The sequence below is a fragment of the Ovis canadensis genome, chromosome 26 (genome assembly GCF_042477335.2).
Source record: "Ovis canadensis isolate MfBH-ARS-UI-01 breed Bighorn chromosome 26, ARS-UI_OviCan_v2, whole genome shotgun sequence".
In the NCBI taxonomy this organism is placed as follows: Eukaryota; Metazoa; Chordata; class Mammalia; order Artiodactyla; family Bovidae; genus Ovis; species Ovis canadensis.
Window position 1 is genome coordinate 57,953,159 of NC_091270.1, and position 24,191 is coordinate 57,977,349.

Genomic DNA, 24,191 nt, shown 5'->3' on the forward strand with positions numbered 1-24,191 from the left:
CCCACTTTCCTAGGCACACAGAATTCATTTATAATAGGTGTCAGCACTGTTCTTGCCTACTTAATTCCATCACCTCTGTCATTTCTGGGTTAGCTTCTATGAATTAGTTTTTCTGCTGATTCATGGGTTCCATTTTCCTGCCTTTAAAAAAAGCTCAGTCTTACTTTATCGGATGTACAACACTGTTAGTTTTACGTTGTTGGGTGGTGGAATTTGTTGCATTCCCCTAAAGAATGTTGTACTTTGTTCTAGGATGTATTTATTTAGGCAAAGTTCGATCCTTTTGAGCTTGCTTTCAAACTTCATTAGGCCAGGTCCAGGGCAGTCTTTGGCACAAAGCTCATTTACCCTTACTGTTAGGAGACCTCTTCTGAGGACTGCGTGGCCTCCTGTGTACTGTGAGGTCTTCCCACTCACGGGAGCCTTCTGTGAGCTGAGGATTACTATCTGCTGCTCTATGGAGGCTCTCCCTCAACCCCAGGTGGCTTCTGATACTAATAAACGCACAGACTCAAGTCCCCTTCAGTCTCTGGAGCCTCCTCTATGCAGCCCCTCTTCCCTGGGTCTCTGCCCCGCAAAACAAGACATCTCAGTCTCCAAACCCCATCGCCGTCTCTTCCACTCAGGGAGACCGCTGGGCTCTCTCTGGATTCTCCCTCCCTGTCGTGCAGCCTAGACACTCCTCTAGGCAATAACTGGGAGCAGCTGTGGGCTTTCCTTCGCTTGTTTCAGTGGCTGTCGGCTACTGTCTAGTTTTCTAGTTGTTTAAGGTAGGAGTATAAATCTGGTTTCCATTATTCTTCATGGCCAGAAGTAGAAGTCAACTCTGCCGATATTTTTAAAACATTATAAACAGCCTGGATAATAAAGGCTATCTAGTTCAGTAATTAAATTTGCTCAAACCTCATTATAAATTAGGTACACTTCACTCCTACCTTAACTAGACATAACCTCTGATCTTCAGGAGTCTGCCATCCAATATGATGTCTGGACATGTTTTAAGCTGTCTTTAGACCTACGACTTGTATTTGGGCTTCCCAGTGATGAAGAACCCACTGGCCAACGAAGAGGTGCAGGTTACAACCCTGGGTCGGGAAGACCCCCTGGAGGAGGGCATGGCAACCCTCTCCAGCATTCTGGTCTGGAGAATCCCATGCACAGAGAAGCCTGGTGGGCTACAGTCCATGGGGTTGCAAAGAGCTGGATACAACTGACGGGGCACACACAGAAGAGCAAAGGAGCTCAAGGGTGGCAGTAAAGATGAGTAAAGGCTTGAACTTGAAACAGGCAAAATTTCCCGGGCAGTTCTTTGATTGGATGGGGTTGCATGAGGGCGTGCAGCTCGTGCCTTATGCCTGCTGGGAATGAAGAGGCAGATTCTGGGCAGAGGACAGCACTGAATATGCGAAGAGTCTAACACAGGCAGGAGACTACTGCAGACTGAAGCCGTTAAGCCAAGCCTGCACACACTTCATTCTTCCTTTCAGTTTTCCTTCTAGAAAGTAGGTTCCGTCGCATGTGAAACTCCAAACGCACAGAACTAGAAGCCATCTAAAGATCTTACGCTAGAAACCAAAATGTGTTTTCGCCATCTCGAAGGTTATCACACCTCGCAGAGCTAGCATGGACCCATGGGCCTTCAGTTTAATACATTCCGTATGATACGCACCACCTTCAAGGGGTTACAGATGCTGAGCCCCCGTGTCTTCACAGTAACTCTGGAGAGGTGGGTCAGAAACACGGTCTTCTTACGAGTGAAGACGCTGACTTATCTGGTGACTGAGAGACGGGGCAACAGAACATGCTAGCTTTCCTGACATCGTCAGGCTCAGTGTGGTCTGGTCCCTATGACCTGATATTTCATTTAACACGGCGAAGCATGACGTTCGCTGTGATCACGGTCTGCCTGGCACTGGTGAGTCTAGCGAGGAGGTCAGCGGGAAAGATGCCTGTGAAGGTACGTGACTGTGAGTCAGACTCGAGATCTGAGAGAACTCAGGCAGGAACACAGCAAAGATGAGGGCAGCTGCTAAGGGCTAAACAACAGAAACCATCTTACACTACGCACCAAGCCAGTGTTTTCATTGCGAATCCTGCCACCCAGGACTTCCCTGGTGGTACAGTGGGTGACATCCGCCTGCCAGTGCAGGGCACACGGGCTTGACCCCTGGTCTGGGAAGATTCCACCTGCCTCGGAGTGACCAGGCCCGTGCAGCACAGCGGCTGAGCCCACACGCCCAGGGCCCGGGCTCTGCAACGAGTGCAGCCGCCCCTGGGAGGCCGAGACTGCAGAGGAGGCCCTGCTCGGCACGACGGGAGAGGGCCCGGGCACAGCTGCGAGGGCTCAGCGCGGCCAAAATAAATACCTAAACAAATAAAATACGGAAAAACGCGGCCATCCATACACAGGGCAAGGACATTAACAGCACCACAATGAGATCATCGGGCTGTGTGCCTGATGCTGCTTCGGCAGTGGTGCTTACAGAACATGGAGCTTTGCGTTTAATATATTTTCCAAACTAGATTAGGGAAAGAAGCTGCTTAGCTGCAGAAAGAGGCCCCAGCATTAAGAAGGGAGGTCCTGGCTGAGAACAGCGCCAGCTCCAGCGCGGCGCTCCATGCTCAGCCCCAGTGTCAGCGCTGACACCAGCCCCCTTTCGAGAGTTGGCGGACCACTCCTGCCCTGGCACGCCCGAAGAACAAGAGTCACCACTTGGCACGTGGAGCAAAATGGAATATTCCAAGGTTGTCCTCGGCCAACAGACACTACAGGCTAAGTCATCTGGTTATAGAGAGAATAATAAATAAAGCTCTTGCAAAGTAAAAATAAGCAAAAAAGATACTGTATATTCTTCTTTTAAAATTTTTCCTTCCTTTTTTTTTTTTAAAAACATTTTGCTGGGTGAAAGAAAGGTTAAAAAAAGTTAAGGAGCAGCATGGGGAAAAGACAGTCCCTTCAACAATGGTGCTGGGAAACCTGCACAGCTGCGTGTGAAAGAACGAACCTGGAGCATCGTCTCACAGCACATGCAAAAACGAGCTCGACGGGGATTTAAAGCCTACACGTAAGGCCTGAGACCATACAACTCCTAAAAGAAAACAGAGGAATCCACTCTTTGACGTAAGTCTTAGCAATATTTTTTTGGATCTGTCTCCTCAAGCAAGGGAAATAAGAGCGAAAATAAACAAACGAGGCCTAATTAAACTTAAAAGCGTTTGCGCAGCAAAGGAAACCATCAACAAAATGAAAAGACAGTCTACTAAATGGGAGAAGATACTTGCAAATGATATGTCTGGTAAGGGGTTACTATCCAGGATATACAAAGAGTTCACACAATTCAACACCAGAAAAACAAACAACCCAGTTAAATAAAAAACGGGCAGAACCTGAACAGACATTTGTTTCAAAGAGGCCACAAAGACAGCCCACACGCACATGAGCAGATGCCTGCACCACCACTCATCATCAGGGAAACAGACAGAAATCAAGACCCTGAGACAGAAGCTCACACCCATCCACAGCAACCATCAAAAAGACCACAGAACCTTAGTTCACTGCTGGTGGGACTGTAAATCGGCACAGCCGCTACTGGAAACAGTACGGAGATTTCTCAAAAAATTAAAAATAGAACTACCACATGGCCCAGCAATTCCACTCTCAGGTATATATGAGAAGAAAATGAAAACACTACTTCAAAAAGATACATGCACCCCCGCGTTTATAAGAGCATTATTTACAGCAGGCAAGATATGGAAGCAAGCTAAGTGGCCATCAACAGATGATTTGGGAGAATGGCATTGAAACATGTATAATATCATATAAGAAACGAATCGCCAGTCCAGGTTTGATGCAAGATAAGAGGATGCTTGGGGCTGGTGCACTGGGATGACCCAGAGGGATGGGACGGGGAGGAAGGAGGGAGGGGGATTCAGGATAGGGAACACGTGTACACCCGTGGCGGATTCATGTTGATGTATGGCAAAACCAATACAGTATTGGAAAGTAATTAGCCTCCAATTAAAATAAATAAATTTAAATTAAAAAACAGATTGAAGAAGATGATATATATATATATACACAATAGAATGCAGCTCAGCCATAGAAAGAATGAAATTCTGCCATCTGCAGCAACGTGTACAGACCTGGAGAATTCTACAGTCAGCAGTGTAAGTCAGAGGAGAGCAAACACCGTGTGTGCTCACGTACACACGTGGAATCTAGAAAAATAAACAGATGAAAACAACAAAAGAGAAGCAGCCTCGCAGATGTGGAGTGATCACCGGGAGAGGCGTAGGGGGCAGACGAGAGAAGGGAAGGGGATGAAGAGACCCAGGCTGCTACGCGTGGAACAGACAAGCTGTGCTGTGCGTGCCTAGCTGCTCAGTTGGGTCTGACTCTGCGACACCATGGCCTGTAGCCCACCAGGCTCCTCTGTCCATGGAATTCTCCAGGCAAGAACACTGGAGTGGGTAGCCTTTCCCTTCTCCAGGGGATCTTCCCGACCCAGGGATGGAACCCGGGTCTCCCTCATGGCAGGTGGATTCTTTACCAGCTGAGCTACAAGGGAAGCCCAACAGATAAGCTACAAGGAGAGTCGGTACAGTGCAGGAAACAGAACCAATATTTTGTAATAACTTTAAAGGAAGTATAATTTTAAAGCCTCTGAATCGCTATGGCGTACACCTGAAACAAGTACTGGAAGTTTACTATACTTTGATTGGGAAAAACGGGAGGTAGAGCACAGGCAAACAACAAGGGTAAAAAAGAAAGAAAAAGAGAAGACTCAGCAAAAAACCAGGAGACTGGAAATACAAATAAAAGAGCAGAGTCCTGCTGGAAGGCCAAGGGAGAAAGGAGAAGACACTGCCAGACAAATGCATGCCCCACAGAAGCCCGTCTGTGCTGGGCCCGCGCTGCCCCGTGACCCGCTCAGGGGTGCCTCTGGAGGACCCTTCGGGCTTGAGGGAGCAGGTGAGGCAGAGCCTGGGGCAACGTGGGCTTTGTGCACAGGGTCTGTTTTTAACAACAAAGCACAGGGGGTGAAGCACAGCCGAGTCCCAGGGCTCATGGCAGCAGGAGAGATGAGTAAGGGAGGGCTCTAGCCCTAAGGAAGTTCTAGCCAGTCTCTCAGAAGACGATGTGCGTTACACGACCTTGTGGATGACCTCGGCTGTGGCTCACTGACTTCCTCATGACTGCTCTTCCTATCAGGACTCCGGGAAGCAGGGTTTGGGGGGGGGGTCTCCGGAAGGCAGTGATGGACCGGCTGCTGTGGCCAGGCAGTGATGGAGTGTGGCTCTCACGGGACTGCCCGTCTGTATCTGCAAGAGGAGGAGCAAGTCTGGGGCTCCTCTCCAGAGAGGACCACTCTTCCCTTGGGTTTTCTCACAGAGCCGCTTCATCAACAAATGCTCTGGGCACAGAGTGTGCACAGATGGTGAGGTCACAGAGGGGCCTCCCACGGCTGCCGGGGCGAGGTCAGTGCTCTCAGAAGGTGGTCCTCCCTGAACGCTCGGCTGAAATGGGGACGTGACAGCCACAAGGGGACTTGGATGGAGAAAAGTGATCGGGTGATCGGGGGTCCGGGGTCCTTCCGAGGCGGGTGTGTGCGTGTAAGTCAATATCCTGGAGGGTGTTTCATGCTGTGCTGTGCTGAGTCACTTCAGTCGTGTCCTCCTCTGTGCGACCGCGTGAACTGTGGCCCACCAGGCTCCTCTGCCCATGGGATTCTCCAGGCAAGAATGCTGGAGTGGGTTGCCATGCTTCCTCCAGGGGATCCTCCAAACCCAGGGATCAAACCTGTGTTTCCTACATTGGCAGGCGGATTCTTTACCTGCTGAGCCATCACGTTTTAAAAACGTATTCACTTTTAAAATTTACATAAAGTAAAATCCATAAAGTAAATCCATTTACGTAAAGTAAAATCTGCTTCCCAGGTGGCTCAGCAGTCAAGAATCTGCCCGCCAACACAGGAGACACAGGTTCCGTCCCTGGGTTGGGAAGATACCCTGGAGGAGAGCGTGGCAACCCACTCCAGTATTCTTGCCTGGAGAATTCCATGGACAGAGGAGCCTGGAGGCCTACAGTCCATCGGGTCAGAGAGAGTCAGACATGACTTAGCAACTAAGCAGCAGCGGCAAAATCCATGCTGTCTCTTGAAAAGCAGGTGCAGGCGTTTCTGACAAAAAACATCGTTAGAATGATTCCATCTACTGATGAGTATTGACAAGCCACGACATTATAGGTATGGGCAGAGTGGCGGAGGGAAGTCCGAATTACAAAAGAAATGAACCAACCAAGAAATAGGACTCGGAGTTTCAAAAGTGGCGCAGAGTGAAACTCTAAGAGAAGTACACAGACTGTTTTCAGTTACTTAACAATCTCATCATTTCCATTAAGACATATTGTAAGTGTAGAAAAGACACCCGGAGCAAATCCCTGCCTGGGAATAACAGCGGGAACCTTCCCGTGTGTGTGGAGACCTGGAGACCACAGGGTAGCTGGACAGCAGACGCGAAAAATATGTCTCGTTGGAACGAAACTGCTGAGCAAAGCCTGACACGGTGATGTCTCTCCTGACAGAGCAGTGAACAGACCCAGGCAGAGAGTGCCGGGTCATTACGAAATGCTCCCTTTGGACCCACCACGAGGGAAGCTTTAATCTCTTACTGTATGCCTCACTCTGCCAAAAGAGAGTCAAATGATTTGCAATAAAATAGTTATGCTCAATAAAGTAATCACCACAGAAACAGAGTAAGTCACAACGAAGCGCGGGACAGAGGTGTGGAAAAGCAGGGAGGATCGTTAGTGAGTGTGCTCATCACAAGCGTTAATGGAGCGACTGTGCCTGAGCGTGAAATTAATGCTCAACTACCTCAAGACCAGAGTGCAAGTAAAGGTGTGGCTACAGAAGAAAAGAGGACCCGTTTAAAGGGCGAGACACTCACTGCTGGCCCTAAACTTTAAGGACGAAACAGAACACCCACCAGGAGAGGTTATCTAGGGGAACAGGAAAGACCTTTGACCTAAAGGATACAAGTCTTGCATAACTCTTTCCCTATCATTTAAAACGAGACTTGCTTTACTCTGAACTGAGGGGTATTAACGAGTCCTTTTTCATCACTGCAGTCTTTATCCTTAAATGATCTTAATTTAAGAAATAATTAAAGAGGACCTCCCTGATGGTGCAATGGTAAGGAAGCCGCCTGCCAATGCAGGGGACACAGGCTGGATCCCTGGTCTGGGAAGATCCCACGTGCGGCAGAGCAACTGAGCCCGTGGGCACTGCAAGTACTGAGGCCCGTGCCCCTCAACTGGAGGGCAGCACCTGCTTCCTGCAGCTAGAGAACACCTGAGCAGCAGCCAAGACCCAGCTCGGCCAAAAAGAAAAGTCAGTAAATAAATAAGACACTTTTAAAAAGAAATAATCAAGAAAAAGTTCATTAAAATCTAGCCCAAGTGTTCTTGCTTCTTCAGAAATTTCTCAAGTAAGGGAAACACAGTCTTTGAATCACTGGTTGGATAGAGAGTTCCAAGTGAAAGTCACATTTCCATGTGAGTAAAGATAGTGTTTGTTTATATTAAGGGTCTGCTTCACTTTTCAATTTCTTATTTGTGTTTTCAGAGCCTTTCACTGACAAGGATGGAACAGGAATTTCAACAGCTGTAGCCAATATTCAAAAGAACATCAGACATCAGAGATCTGAAGATAATTTAGGGGGAGAAACACACCTCAAATACAAAAAATTTACTAAATTTTACACTGAGAAATACATCCATTAACTGATTTCAGTGGAGGAAGACTTCAGTTTGGGGAGCGTGTGGAAATGGACAAGCGCTCGTTCCAACCACTCCACCAGGCACTACATACTTCTCTAAGGAAAAACCAGATGAATCCTGATTTCTAAAAAGGAAAAGCCCTGCGTGACATTTTCCAAAAAGTAAAACGAAGAGAATGTCCATCAAAAGTTAATATATACAGCAGCTTTTTAATGAGAGCGACTTCTACACAAATAAATTAAGAGGTTTTTATTACAGAGATGGCAATAGACTTGATAACAAAAACTGGTAGCAACTGCTGTCCACATCTAAATTTATGTTAAGGGACAAGATAACAGGTGCAGGGAATGTTGAGAGAAGTAGGTCACAGCCGGGGCCAAGAGTTGAGGTCAGTGAGTCTAAATTTACACCGGATGAGACAAACTTAAAGAACAGATATACTCTGCTGAGTCCCACTGAACTGAATCTTCCCTTGTAGCTCAGATGGTAAAGCGTCTGCCTGCAATGTGGGAGATGTGGATTCGATCCCTGGGTCGGGAAGATCCCCTGGAGAAGGAAATGGCTACCCACTCCAGTATTCTAGCCTGGAGAATTCCATGGACAGAGGAGCCTGGTGGGCTACAGACATGGGGTCACAAAGAGTCAGGCAGGACTTGGCGACTACACCACCACCACCACTGGACTGAAGTTTGCAGAGCCTCAAACGGAAATGAAATACTTCTCTTTAAATGACAGTTGATTTAAGAAAAATTTAGTTAAGTATGTATTATTTTTACAAGACAACACAATAAAGATAATTCTATCTGAAAAAAGAAAAAGCCACTCAGATACACAATCAAGGAGTATATACATCTTGAGCCCTTTTCTTCTTTACCTAGGGTATCCTCATCCACACTATGAAGATACACGTGGCCCGAACTGAGTTCCCCAAATGCAGCTTCTGCAAATAAGTCAAAGGCTTCTTTGCCTAGTTATAGTAACTGTGCCTTTAGATCAGCTTTCCAGAGAACTGAACAGACACACAAACAAAAGCCTCCCACGAACAGTCATCTTTCACTTAAAAACTCTCACCAGATCGGACAGAGGCTAGTTTGAACTCAGATGTGATTGTTGCTGTTGTTCCGTCGCCCAGTCGTGTCAGACTCTTTGCGACCCCATGGACTGCAGCACGCCAGGCCTCCCTGTCCCTCAGCATCTCCTGGAGTTTGCCCAAGTTCATGTTGATTGCATAGGCGATGCCGTCCAGCCATCTCATCCTGACGCCCTCTTCTCCTGCCCTCAAAGCTTTCCCAGCATCAGGGACTTTTCCAGTGAGTCAACTGTTCGCATCAGATGACCCAAATGCTGGAGCTTCAGCTTCAGCATCAGTCCTTCCAGGGAATATTCAGGACTGATCTCCTTTAGGACTGTCTGGTTTGGTCTCCTTGCAGTCCAAGGGACTCTCAGGAGTCTTCTCCAGCACCACGGTTTGAAGGCATCAATTCTTCAGCACTCTGCCTTCTTTATGGTCCAGATCTCACGTCCGTATGTGACCACTGGGAAGACCACAGCCTTGACTATATGGACCTCTGTTGGCGGAGTACTGTGTCCGCTTCTCAACACACTGTCTAAGTTTGTCGTAGCTTTCCTGCCGAGAAGCAATCATCTCCTGATTTCATGGCTGCAGTCACCGTCTGCAGTGATTCTGAGCTCTGTCACCGCTTCCACCTCTTCCCCTTCTATTTGCCATGAAGTGATGGGGCCGATGCCATGATCTTAGGTTTTTTTTAATATTTCATCTTAAGCCAGCTCTTTCACTCCCCTCCTTTGCCCTCATTAAGAGGCTCTTTAGTTCCTCTTCGTTTTCTGCCATTAGAATGGTATCATCTGCATATCTGAGGTTGCTGATGTTTCTCCTGCCTATCTTGATTCCAGCGTGTAGTTCATCCAACCTGGTATTTCTCATGACATGCTCAGCATATAGGTTAAACAAACAGGGTGTCAGCAGACAGCGCCGTTTACTCTCCTCTCGATCTTGAACCAATCAGTTCCATACTGGGTTCTAACAGGTTGCTTCTTGACCTGCATACAGGTTTCTCAGGAGACAGGTAAGACGGTCTGGTATTCCCATCTCTCTAAAAGCTCTCCACAGCTTGCCATGATCCACACAGTCAAAGGTGTTAGTGTAGTCGATGAAACAGAGATAGATGTTTTTCTGAAATTCCCTTGCTTTCTCTATAATCCAGCAAATGTTTGCAATTTGATCTCTAGTTCCTCTTCCTTTTCTAAACCCAGCTTGGACATCTGGAAGTTCTTGGTTTGCTTAATATTGCAAACTAGCATGTAAGATTTTAAGTACGACCTTCTTAGCATGGGAGATGAGTACAACTGTCCGATGGCTAGCACATTCTGTAGTACAACCCTTCTTGGGAGTTGGGATGAGGATTGACCTTTTCCAGTCCTGTGGCCACTGCTGAGTCTTCCAGATTTGCTGACATAATGAATGCAGAACCTTTGAATTTCTTAAGGATTTGAATGCATCATCCTTTAAGGATTTGAATAGTTCTGCTGGAATTTGATAACATCCACTAGCTTTATTAACAGCACTGCTTCGTAACGCCCACTTGACTTCGCACTCCAGAATGTCTAGCTCTGGGCGACTAGCCACACCATCACAGTAACCCGCTTTATTAAGATCTTTTTTTATACAATTCTCACATGTATTCTTTCCATCTCTTCTTGATCTCTTTAGCGTCTACTAGGTCTCTACCATTTTTATCCTTCCCTAGTAGCTCAGATGTGATTAACCCCAAGTCTAAGCTAGCCATGGTATTTGGAATGTGACTCCACAGAAAAGATGCATTCTCTGCAGACACAGAATTATTCTGGACAAGGCTGAGGTCAGGGCTAGGGTTAATACACCAGCCTTATGTGACCTTTCCTTAGATAACACATTCCTAGAGTAGACGTATCCTTCTACAGAGGACCAGGGTGACTGGCACTCTTGTGTGTCTTTGCCCCAGAGAAGCATGGTTATTTGTTCATACACTATAGGTGGGTGCTGTTTTCTAGAGTTTTTTTCTAAAAGCCTAATGCTGGCATCCAAAGCTCAATATAAAAGACATCTCCTTGGACCTCCTTGGTGGCATGGAAGATAAGAACCCACGTGCCAATGCAGGGACACGGGTTCAATCCCTTGTCTGGGAGGCTCCCACAAGCCCGGGGACCGAGAGCTCGGGCTCTGCAGGAGAGAAATCTCTGCTGTGAGAAGCTCCCCCCATTGCAACAAGGAGGAGCCCCACGCACCATAAAAAGAGGAAGCCCGTGTACAGCAAACAAGGCCCAGTGGGGCCAACAAAAGGGACGATCTGGGTTAAAAAAGATCTCTCTGTTACACAAATTTCTCTTGTGGATGATGCATTTCCACCACAGGAGCCGGTCTGCACAGAAGTCAGGGGCTGGGGTCTGGGGCGATGGAGGGGCTCTCCACGGACGTGACGTCACCCCACAAGAGCCCGCCTGCTCTCCTGCCCGCAGGCACACGGCGGCAGGCTGCTGTTAGTGGGCCCAGGCACCTCAGTATTGCAAACAATATGACTCATTGGGGGCAATGGGGGAGCTTCCCTCACAGCTCAGTTGGTAAAGAATCCGCCTGCAATGCAGGAGACTTGGGTTCGATCCCTGGGTTGGGAAGATCCCCTGGAGAAGGGAAAGGCTACCCACTCCAGGATTCTTGCCTGGAGAATCCCGTGGACTATATAGTCCATGGGGTTGCAAAGAGTCAGACACGACTGAGCGACTTTTACTTCACTTTACCTCATAGGAAAGGCAGTGTTGAATTAGGGGGAAAAAACTCTTGCACTTTTAAGAAAAAACAAGTGGGGACATTCAGCATTCAAGTTTAAAAATGCTTCACTTGGCCTCTTCATGGAATGCTCTCCAGCAGAAGGTTCTTCAAATACACCTAAGATATGGTGATTTGTTATTTTCCCTCAGGAACACACCTGTCACTGAAAGACATGTGCCTGTGGTTTAAAGGAGCGCCTACACAGCTCAGTGTTCAGAGTCCTCACTAACACAACTCAAACCAGAAATTCAATACCCATAACAAGCACGGGATTCCCTGGTGGCTTAGACGGTAAAGCCTCTGTCTACAATGCGGGAGTACTGGGTTCGATCCCTGGGTCGGGAAGATCCCCTGGAGAAGGAAATGGCAATCCACTCCAGTACTATTGCTTGGAAAATCCCATGGACAGAGGAGCGTGGTGGGCTACAGTCCATGGGGTCGCAAAGAGTTGGACACGACTGAGCAACTTCACACATAACAAGCACAGGGCTCTAGGATCTCTTAAAGGACAAACAGACAGGAGGAAAAGGACAGACAGACACAGGAGGAAAAGAGAAAGCCGTTATTGCTGTTGGGTAGGAATAATCAGTCTAACATTTTAGACGCATCTTCTTTTTAAAATAAGAATACTGCATGTGCCGTCACTGACCGCCCCCTGCCCGGGTCAGATATGGACTGGAAGGTGAGTTAGAAAAGAAGGAGAAGCTGGGGCTTCCCGGGTGGCCCAGCGGGCAAGGATCTGCCTTGCGGTCCTCGGTCATGGAACTACGACCCTGTGTGCCTCGGAGGGACGGAGCTGCAAGCGCAACCAGAGAGCCCGGGCACCTCAAGGACAGACCCTGCAGATCAGTGAGGATCTGAGCTCTGTAATGCACACTCGACGTGGCCAAAAAGTCAATAAATACTGAAAGCAGACAGCAAGGGGAAGTACGGACTACTCCTGAGCTGTGAGGGGGCTGGATGCTGGTGGGGTTCCGTGAAGTCTCCTAACCACGGTATTTTCCCAAGGTAACACAATCTCAAATACTCAAATTAAAAAGGCAAAACGTTAAATCACCTAATGTTTCGTCTACACACAAGGGAATTTCTGGACAACTAGAGGATTTTTATTAAATTTTTCAGAATTATACAATTTCCATATTAATAATAACAGTGTAGTGTTAACAATTTGAAACGGGTGTCACTTAAATAGCTTGTCTTCATTTCTCCTTATAAAACAAGACTTTATTCAGTGGCGACCTTCCACATTCGTTTCTAAAGGGCACAACACACACTGCCCCCTTGAGAAATGAGTATTAATCCTATTTATGAGCGAACACCTGTGCTGAAGCTGATGGTTTCCATTTCTTTTTAAAAGGGTTACCATGAAAATGAACTGTAGAAAGCAGTACTATCTGAGACTAGTCAGCCTGTCTAAAAATGTACTTGTTAACCTGTAAAGGTACCCCAACCCCAAATAAAGGTATGTTTTGAATCTAGATTAGGTGAAGGATACGTTAGGGTTCGTTATAATCATTTTCTCTATTTTTCTGAATGTGAAAAACCCACTTTCACTCCTTTCCTTGATAAAGCAGAGTCTCCAGGGTGCCCAGTCTAAACATTTACCAATGTTTCCTATGTGTGTTTAGAAGGATTGGGTCTTCACTCCTGTAAAATTTCCACAATTCATTAAAAAAGCCTGCTAATCAGGCTAACCTTCTTAACTGCACTGAAATGATGAGACTTTGACTGGACACGCTGTCCAAGGACACACCAATCAGACTCCTTACAGAGGATGAGGGGATGACCTCATCACGGTTGAGAAGAGAGCAGACTGGACTGCCCCCGGGGGCCGCCCCCTGCTTTAGGAACGCGGGAGAGCAGCTCCTCCTGGTCAGAGAAGGAGGCGGAAGCCAGAGACACAGAAGGATGTGTTCCCATCGCTACCACCGGCAGCAGCTTGTTCCCATTGCTACCACCGGCAGCAGCTTCCCCGACCGACCTTTGCTTAAGTTGTGAAGGTGAAACGTCACTGGCACATTTTAAGTTCAGCTCTTCCCATGTATCAACAAATGTGATACAGTCTAGTTTTTGCCATTTTAAAAGAACCAGACCTATTAAGGCAATGGATTTAACTAGGAAAGCAACAAAGCTTTGGAAAGTTAGCATTTTTGGACAATGATCTATCAAAAAATAATAAACAGCTAATGTTCTTTTTAACCTAGGCACTTTGGCTGTTCAGGAAAGACAGCAAAGAGATGGTTGTGTTAGATAAACACTTGCTTACACCAAGGAGAAACACTCAAGGCAGGTTAGCACACGGTGCCTTCGCCTCTCACCTACACGTTGAAGCCCCCAGTCCTTTCCTGCCAACTCTATGTCTCAAAGACGAATCCTTTTCACTTGTTTCACTGCACGGCAATCCGAAGTCTAAACCCACGGTTAGGTAATTTAAACTCTCCTTTATCATTCTGTATTTAAAATGCTACACCCAACTGGATCTTTCAGTTTCATTATTAAATACCAAAATACCTTGTAAGACAACTATAAAGCCTGCCTCTCTACAGAATGACAAAGTAGGGAAACAATCCTTTTAATAGCACTTAAACGTCACATTTATAAATATACAGATCAAGGTGAATATCTCAGAATTGTTATTTTCTGGTTTTTTAAGCCTAACTTATGATGGCATAGAACAATCTCTGTGAAACTTCCTTAATTCACGCAACTGAAATATTTTCTTTAGAGATGCACATTCCCCAATTTTATTCATCCTTCTCAGTGAAGCCTCGGTTTTTCTAGAGCCTCCACACCCTCCACAGCACGTTTGCAATCTGATCTCAGTAAGCCTATGGGCGCCACGGGAGCAGGTCCCCAGGAGGCAGCAGCGACTCCTGAGCCAGAACCGAGGCCCCGCACACAGTACATTTTGTGGACTTTATTTACTCTCCTGGTATTTAAAATACCAGGCAGACTGATTTAACTGCACACAACTACAGCTTTGTTTTTCTTGTATAAGGTGTCCGAGGAGATAAATGACTGCAAATTATAGACTATCTACACCCATATTTGGAAGTCCTGATTAGAATGGCTTTTGGAATTCAGCATGTAATCTTCTCAAAGGGAAGCCAAATTTTCACAAAGAAAATAGCTTGAAGTTAGCTGTATGTTGTACCATGCCTATCTACTTTTTAAGTTTCTCACTTGTATAAAAGTCAAAGGCATCAGAAGAAATCTGATGTCTACACAGCCATCTGTAATGTCTGTTTTAGAAAAATCAGCTTTTCTTTTTGGCATTCCTTCTAAGATAGCCTGCTTTGAAAATAGGCAGGTTATCACTTTCGCAGTTTTCTCTAAATAAAGTGAAATAAATTATTCTCTGCCAGTTCTCAAGTGCAGGAGTAGAAAGGTTTGTGTTGCTGTGGTAAGCAATGGAATCCTCTTAAATTCCATTTATGCAGCTTTCGTCAGTCTAACAGCTCACCACCTTAGTGTAAATAATCACACAAACATCTCTGTGTTAAAATAATTAATGCTGTTTTATGGTTCCCACCACTCAGCAGTCACTAGCAACTAAAATTTTAAATTATTTAATAGCAACACAATTTACTATGTAACCGTAACCAGGTCAAAAACAAACAATTAATAACGATCAAAACTAAGATATCTGAGACGACTGGTGGATAGGATTGTGTTTGTTGTTTAAATGGAACAGTCTCTAAGCGATCTGAAACCAAGCGCAGCGATGCTGGGGAAGGGGGCGTTTGAGCGCCATGGACAGGCCACGGGGAGAGGTTCCTTCCCCCACTGAGTCCCCCTGGAAGGGCCAGAGCTCTTACCAATGACACCTCAGCCATGTGCACCGTCGGCTTCCTCGCTGTGCAAGATGGAGGGTTAGTTAGCTGCTGTTCTCAGATCTGCTTGTTGTTCTAATAAACATCTGCATAAATCAAAGACTGGGAGTAACCAACCCCAGATTCTTACTTGGGAGGTGATGGGGGGAGGGGCGAGTGCGATGCTTGTGGGTGCACTCGGAGCACCTTCTGGCCTGGCCGGGGCAGCTCTGCCTGCTGGAGAAGTGGAGGACAAGGGCCTCAGGGCTGTTTACGGACGTGGGGCCCTGCTGTCCAGGCTCTCCACGGGCGGCCTACAGTCTGAAGCAGGTGAGTGTGGATGAGGTACAGGGTGCATCTGCAAAGCACTCAGTATGGATCTTCAAAAGGAAATCGTGCACAGAAAATTCATAATCGCCATTGCATTTTCTTATGCCTAAAAATTTCTGGCAACAATTCCTCAATATCAAATACTCTGTCTTCCAACTTCTGATTATCTCCTAAGAGCCATATGTCTTGAGGGGAATTTTTTTCACAACGCAACATCAAAATCACATTATGAATCAAATAACTTCATCAGAGGACAAGAATCTCATAACATCTCCTGAGGCAGGCACTATCATTAAGCCTATTTTACAGACAAGAAAACTGAGGCAGAGAGGAGCCAGTAATCTGATGCTCACAGTCAGAATCAAGGAGAAAGCTTAGCAGCTAAGCAGAAATTTAGAGCAACAAAAGGCCTGGATGGTTCTATTAAGAACATGCCACAGAAACAGAGGCTTAGGTACAAATGAACTGAGAGTGTGGAACAAAAACGTTTATAACCACCAAGCTATCTTTCCAAAATTTCCCCGTATTATGAAACGCCAGCATCTCCCATTTCAGCACTTAGGGAAAAACAACAGCATCTATGGAAGGATCAAACAAGTTCATAACCCTTTCAAAAGCAACAGGAGCACAGCAGAAAGGAGAACTGAGATTAGCAAAACGATGCCAGATGATAAGAAGATTTATGAAAAAGAGATGAATATTTCTGGACACTACTCTGTGAATAAAGCCTCTGGGACAGGACACTGCTGACCTTTTTTTATTTCATAATTGTCAGTGTCCTCAGGATAGTTCATTTTGTGTGAGGGAAAGCACCCGGTATTAATATTTATAGGCCTGAAGACCATTACACAGGCAGATTTTAAATAACAAATAGATTTCAAATATGCTAAAACAAATATGCTAAAACACCTAAGCGTTTTAAAAAAGCCACAAAACAGCAAAAACAAACTTTAAAAGATGAAATTAAGTATAAGAGAGCTTAAATGTAACATATGCTTGAGACGAGAGTGTTTACAAATAGGAGCGTTCCAGGAAAACATGGTTAGAAGTGTAAACTTCAGCGACTCCTGGATGAAACCGTGCTCACAGAGCAGGACCGCCGTCAGGGGAGCGGGGAGGCTGGTGCTGACCTTTGTTTTTATCAAAAAGCCATTCACTTATTTATTTCGGCTGCACTGGGTCTTAGCTGCAGCAGGAGGAGCCCGTTCCTCAAGGCAGGGACGGAAACCGAGCCCCCGGCACTGGGAGCGCGGAGTCTCGGCCCCTGGACCGCCAGGGGAGTCCCTGGTGCGGGCCTTCGGGCTTTTCAGCTTCTACCGCTCCGGCGCTCTGTCGCCGGCAGCGGTCACAGCCACCGCCTCGGGCCCAGGGGCCCCCCTGCGAAGCGTGGCCAGCCCGCGGAGGCCCGCAGGGAGACCCCCACCGCGGCCCCCGGAACGGAGCGCCCCGGGCACCCCCAACGGCCGGCGCGCTGCCGGACAGCGCCCTCTGAGCGGTCCTTCCCAAGAGAGAAGAGGGTCTCAGCACTCCTATCACACAGCGTCACAGTTTATGGACACAGGAATTCAGGACTAGGCTTTCTTCAGATGAAAAATCCCAACGCGTCAGTTGCTCAGGAGGTGGTGTGCGAGAGTCTCCAGTTCTACCTTCTCTCGGTTAAATGCAGCCTCCTGAGCACAGATCACATCTAATGTACGCACATGCGGAGTCCTAAATACTCTGGGAAATAACATCAAGAGCAACCTGTTACTGTAGAGTTTTCACATACATCATCTCCTTTTAAACTCAGAGGAATCCTGTGCCTTAGGTACAGCTGAGGATAATCTCTGTTTTATACAAGAAATGGAGGCTGAGCAAAGTTAAATGGCTGGTACCAAGGTCACACTGTTAATAAACAGTGGAGCTGGTTTTGAAATTTATATTTGCTGACTCCTACTATCAAGCAAGACAGGGTGTGTAGCCTTACCCTGAAATATTAGCTTTGAATGGGCCAAATTCTTGGAAGAGATAAATATAAATTAAGAGAAAAGTATGAAAAAAGATGACACTCCCGCCCCAGCTCATGTAGGAACAAGAATGATAGCCCTCACAAAGTTGGTTTAACCTGTATCTTTATGAAAAACCTACTTCTGAGCTGACAGCATTTCTGGTGTGAAAACAGCTGCACGGATTCAGTGCAGGAAAGTCTTTATTCATATTCTATTAAATCTATGTTTGTAATCACATGAAAATAGGCCAGACTGAAGTTCAACATAAATCTAGAGAAAAAAATGGACAGAGAATGGAGGGAAGGGTACCAGAAAACAACGTGAAATAAACCCACTGAACAAAACAATGTACACTTTGACTTGTTTATGGTAACTATTTTTTAAGACTCTAGAAGTGTGAACATAAACATACATATAATGATGTACCAGCTAGAAATCTTTTTTATGTGTTAAAGGATGAATATTTAGCTTGTTACCATGTACTTTACAGATAATTTTCTATTACGATACCAGATAAGCCAACTCTAGTTGGTGAAACTTTAGGAACAATGTTAGCTTTAGGCTTTTTCTTAAAATTCATAGCATGATCTTCAAAATCTGTTTATGTGATTTTGTTTCCATCAAGGATGATTTTTATAAATGCTTTTTTTTTTCCTCCTGTGGAACGTATCTGTAATTTCCTGTGACACAGAAAAAGGAAACTAATTTATGGAACAGAAACCTTTCGATTGGTCAGAGAAGGCTGTTCTGGAATGCAGGAGAACAGTTGGGGTGATGGGCCCATTTCCGTCAGTGTGGTTCCCACTAGGGTAAGGCTGTCTCTTGGCACCAACTGTCCTAAGTGTGACCTGACGCCTTATTCTATGCATATTTCACGTATAAGAAATTTACCTTGTGGGCAAAACTGCCTCATAGATAGTAGAGTCTTAAAAATTTATTTTGCTTTCCCTGAGATATAACTGACACACAAAACTGACTTTAAGGTGTACAGTGTAATAACTTGACAGCAAAAGTTTCCTGAATTAGTGACTTTCCTCTCAAAATAAATTTCTTCTCTAAAAAACACTGCCCTCCAAGTATCAGCAAACCCCAGAATTACTTTCTGGGATGTGGGGAGGCAGACTGTAGTCCCGTGGTACAACATTTCCCAAAGGAAATACCACACACAAGAAAAGTGTTTTGATGCCACAACTTCCAAACGAGGTTACACACCATCATACCAACAAATGGGACTGAAACAGGAATAGTGAGATTGAAAGAACCAAGTCTACGTTCAGTTTTAAATTAGTGCACCACGGTTGAACTACACAATCTGGCATTTGGTATAAATGAACTAAAACATTTTATAATCTTGCACAGTTGTATTTTAGTTTCTTGGTGTTGAGAGCGTTGTTATATATAGTTTACATATATCACAATTTAAATGTTTTAAAATGTCTTCATTAAAAATAAGTTTTTACTACTGAAAAACAACAAACACACAAAGATGGAAAAGATGACAATTTCGACGCGTTTTATTAACCAGCCCGGGGCCTAAGAGAGACCCTAGTTCCCACTTGCCATTTCTCTCTTGTCTGAAACTTCGCTTATCTAGTGAGTGCATTTCCTGAACTTGGAAGATGGAATCTCAAAAAGTATTGACTATTAATCAAACACTGGAAGAACTTCTCACTGAGAACATCGATGAACGCCCCAATGAAAAAGCTCTGGACTTCTGTTATTTTCCCCCCAAATCCGCAAACACGTAAACTATTGGCTTGTCTGTCCGCTGGCAGCGGCGGTCAGAGCCGTGCCCTCACGCGCCCGGGGACACCCGGAAGGAGAACTCGCGGCAGGAAGCACACCCGCAGGCCCGGGGCGTGGCCACGGCCGCTCGCGGTCCAGGGCGGCTGCGCTGCCGGCGGCCTTTCCCGGTGTTTCCCAGCTCAGGAGCTTGTCGGCTCTAACGGCTTGTACGGACGCACGGTTATGAAAACGCCAAACGGTGACCTCTCTGTGGTGCTGCCTGAGGAGTTGTCGGGTTTTAAAAGTCCTCATCTCTCAAACGAGCATCTTCTGGTGGGCATCTAATTAAAGATTAGGCTATTCAATCTGAATTCCTATTATGATTTGGCAGCAGAATGTAAGGCATTCGTTAAATGCACTTCCCCATATAAAATGATTTTTCATTCACTCTGATGACACACTGTGCTTTCTCCTTTTTGGCAAATAATAGGTTTTAAAAAGACTAATGACTGGACTGAGCCGAAAAAGAAAGGAGTTACAAATGATGGAAATTTAAAATCAATAATAAAAGTAGCCGTGCCAGTGGTGGTCCTGGTGGTAAACAGTGAACCAAGGGCTGACGCTGCAGCCTCGAGCGGCTCCAGCCCTCCGCCGCTGGGAGTCTTACCGGGGTTGCAGTCTGTCAGGAGGGAGCAGATGGACAGGAGCACTTTAGAGATGGTGAGGGCCGGGCTCCAATTGTCCTTCAGGATGTCCAGGCAGATCACGCCTTGGCTGTTGATGTTACAGTGATAGATTCTGGTGCGGAAGGTCACCTAGAAGAAAACACACAGCTGATGTAAATAGCCGCGCCGTGGATTTATTTTTAGCTTTAAAAAGTTTTCTAGGGAGAACAGTTGATTTATATAAGGTGTTGGTTTCAGATGTACAGCCAAGTCATTCAGTTACACACACATTCGTTCGCTTTCAGATTCTTCACTCACATAGTTATCACAGAATATTGAGTACAGCAGATCCTTGTTGGTGATCTACTTTATATATAGTAAAGTGTGTGTCTTAATTTCAATCTCCTAATTTATCCTTCCCCCTCACCCCGTTTCTATTTGTTTTCTAAGTTCATTTGTACTATTTTTCCTAGATTCTACATATAAGTGATATCATATGATATGTCTCTGACTTACTTAATATGATAATCTCTACATCCATCTATATAGCTGCACATGGCATTACTTCATTCTTTTATATGGCTGAAAAATATTCCATTGTGTGTATATATATAAACCACATCTTATTTATCTATTCCTCTGGGCATTTTGACAAAGGAAATGGCAACCTGTTCCATTATTCTCGCCTGGAAAATTCCATGGACAGGATTCTGTTGGGCTGCCGTCCATGAGGTTGCAAACAGTTGGACACAACTGAGCACACACACACACACACACTGGACACTGAGGTTGCCTCCATGTCCGGGCTATTGTAAATAGTGCTGCTATGAACACTGGGAGGCATGAATGTTTTCATATTATGGTTTTCTCCAGATATATACTCAGGAGTGGGACCCCTCTTTAAGAACCTCCACTGTATTCTCCATAGTGGTTGTATCAAACTGCATTTCCACCAGCAGTGTAGGAGGGCTCCTTTTCTCCACATGCTCTCCAGCATCTATTGCTCGGAGACTACTTGATGATGGCAATCCTAACTCGAAGACACACCTTTTATTAGACAAAATAACCCTCAGGGTCATTGGCTGGATCATGGAGAAAGCAAGGGAGCTCCAGAAAAAACATCCATTTCTGCTTCACTGACTAAAGATTCTGACTGTGTGGATCACAACAAACTGTGGAAAATTTTTAAAGAGATGGGAATACCAGACCATCTTACCTGTCTTCTGAGAAACATGTATACGTGTCAAGAAGCAACAATTAGAAACAGATATGGGACAACTGACTGGTTCAAAATTGGGAAAGAAGTATGACAAGGCTGTATACTGTCACCCTGCTTATTCAACTTATATGCAGCGTATGTCATGCAAAATGCCAGGCCAGATGATTCACAAGCTGGAATCACGACTGCCGGGAGAAGTATCGATAACCTCAGATATGCAGATGACACCACTCAAACAGCAGAGGAACTACAGAGCCTTTTGACAAGGATGAAAGAGAAGGGTGAAAAAGGTGGCTTAAAACTCAACATTCAAAAAACTAACTCATGGCATCTGGTCCCATCATTTCATGGCAAGTAGACTGGGAAACAATGGAAACAGTGAGAGACTTTATTTTCTTGGGCTCCAAAATCACTGCAGATGGTGACTGCAGCCATGAAGTTCAAAGACACTTCTCTTTGGAAGGAAAGTTAAGACCAACCTAGACAGTGTATTAAAAGTAATGTATGGATATGAGAGGAAGACCATGAAGAAGGCTGAATGCCAAAGAATTGATGCTTTGAACTGTGGTGCTGGGGAAGACTCCTGAGAGTCCCTTGGAATGGAAGGAGATCAAACCAGTTAGTCCTAAAGGAAATCAACTCTGAATATTCATTGGAAGGACTGATGCTGAAGATGAAGCTCCAATACTTTGGTCACCTGATGCTTAGAGCCAATTCACTGGAAAAGACCTCGATGCTGGGAAAGATTAAAAGGCAAAAGGAGAAGGGGGTGACAGAGGATGAGATGGTCAGTTAGCATCACTGACTCAATGCACATGAATCTGAGCAACTCTGCGAGATGGTGGAGGACAAAGGAGCCTCGTGTGCTGCAGTCCATGGGGTCACAGAGAGTCAGACACGACTGAGCAACTAGACAACAACAGACACTTAATTGTTCCTCTGGCACACAAGAATAATCAATAAGCAAGATCTTTATTTCAGAACTTGTCATTCTGGGCACAGAGGACTACACTCCAGTGGCAAGGTCATGACATTCTGCTTCTGATGAATTCTAACCACTTAACGAAAGTCTAATCATTTAATGAATGTTCTGGGGATTGAGTTTACTCTTGGTGCAACTGCAGGAATGCTTGGAAGGGGAAAACTAACTCAAGGCTCTAAAAAACGTTCAAAGAAGGAAATGTTCAAAAGCAAAAACCTGAAACTTTTCTTAGATTCCAATTATTTGAAGGATTTTGTACATTTCGAAAATTTTTTAAAAAACATGGCAATATTACAAAAAGGAAACGAATATTATTCTATGTTAAAATTTAAAAACATGAACTAGAACATGTATATAAATAATACAATTAGTTTATGGAGAAGCTATACTAGTTATAATATACAGATGTTTTCCTCCTTAAATTCTGCATTTTGAATATACTATTAGTGCAGCCTACCTATAATAGCTTACCGCTGTACTTTGCTTAGGCATAATTTTGAAACATGCTTAGAAACATTTTTAAAGAACTTCAGTTGGAAAACTTAACAGTTTTATAACTGACAGAATTCTGTTTTACAAAAGTCTTATGTAAGCAACAATGAGATTTTAATGCTATTTATTAACATTGTATTAATAAATGGTCTCAAATTTATAAGCTGAAATATTTTAAAAAATCTTGGTGTTCTCAAGACCAGTCTTTCTGGTACCCTAAGTTCAAAATGACTCTGAACCAAGAAATACATACTGCACGTCTTTATAGGTGCTATCACTCCAGCAGGGCTTCCAGGGTCCAAAACATCAGATTTGCTGAATCCTTACGAAGTCAAGGTCAGAAAGGACACATCCAGTCTTCTGCAACTGTTTAACATGACACCATTCTCAGGCTAGATGAGCTCTCCTCCTGGGAACTGCCTGCTCTGTTAGCAACATCCCAGACCAGATTACCTGGCCATCCCCCAACCCCTGCACATCGCAAATGCTGAAGAAAAAAATACATTCCTCAATGTAGTTTTATAACTGTAATGTTTATAATTAACATTCTTTAAAATGCAAGTATGAAGGTACATGGGGCATCCCCAGACGCTGAAACTGAAACCCGAAAATCACAGTAGGCACACAAGCCTGCGGTGTAGCTGTCTGGGGTGGGACTTGGCTTTGATGCCCTCATGGAGGAGGGAGATGGAACCTTAGGTCTGTATGTGACGAGGATTTGGAATTGAGCTGCTTAGTCGCTCAGTTGTGTCCAGCAATTTCCAACCCTATGGACTGTAGCCCTCCAGGCTCCTCTGTCCACGGGATTCTCCAGGCAAGCACACTGAGATGGGCTGCCATTCCCTTCTCCAGGGGATCTTCCCGACCCAGGAATCAAACCTTGGCCTCCCGCACTGCAGGCAGATTCTACACCATCTGAGCCACGAGCCCTGTATAAATTATGACACCTGAGCAGCCAGTCTTTTAGCAAACGTCCAAGCCTGAAAAGGTAATGCCTTATGGGAGAGAGAGCGAGCAAAGACACGTGCTGGGGAAACCGTGGGGGTGGAGTTGTCGGCACTGGACCTGGGAGAAGAGTGTCCCCCCAAGAACGCTCAATTCAGAGCACACAGGCTATGCAAACCTAACTAAAAAGGAGCCTGAATGACTCTATCACTATCAGATCAAATATATGATTAAGGCAAAGCATACAAATACATAATTTAGGGCGAAAATGAATAAAGAGAACAACTGCATTATGATGAAATGAATAATTCATCAGAAGATGGAACAATTCTGAATGTGTTCTACCTAAAAACACAGACAAAAATATAAAAAGCAAAAGTTGGCAGAATTATATGGAGAAAATGAGACATCTACAGTCACCGAGGGA

General features: G+C 45.2%; 1 protein-coding gene and 1 long non-coding RNA gene across 2 annotated transcripts in view; one reads left to right on the forward strand and one right to left on the reverse strand.

The window, feature by feature from the left end:
* UBE2E2 (ubiquitin conjugating enzyme E2 E2) overlaps positions 1-24,191 on the reverse strand; it is a 359,643-nt gene that overhangs the window by 27,931 nt on the left and 307,521 nt on the right. Inside the window, exon 5 of the mRNA XM_069572936.1 lies at positions 20,129-20,276. Coding sequence (XP_069429037.1) covers positions 20,129-20,276 — 148 coding nt within the window. The remainder of the gene's footprint in view (positions 1-20,128; positions 20,277-24,191) is intronic.
* Positions 4,798-8,598, forward strand: LOC138430911 (uncharacterized). Its single transcript, XR_011253445.1, has 2 exons — positions 4,798-4,972; positions 7,626-8,598. It is a non-coding gene; the product is annotated as an uncharacterized lncRNA (long non-coding RNA).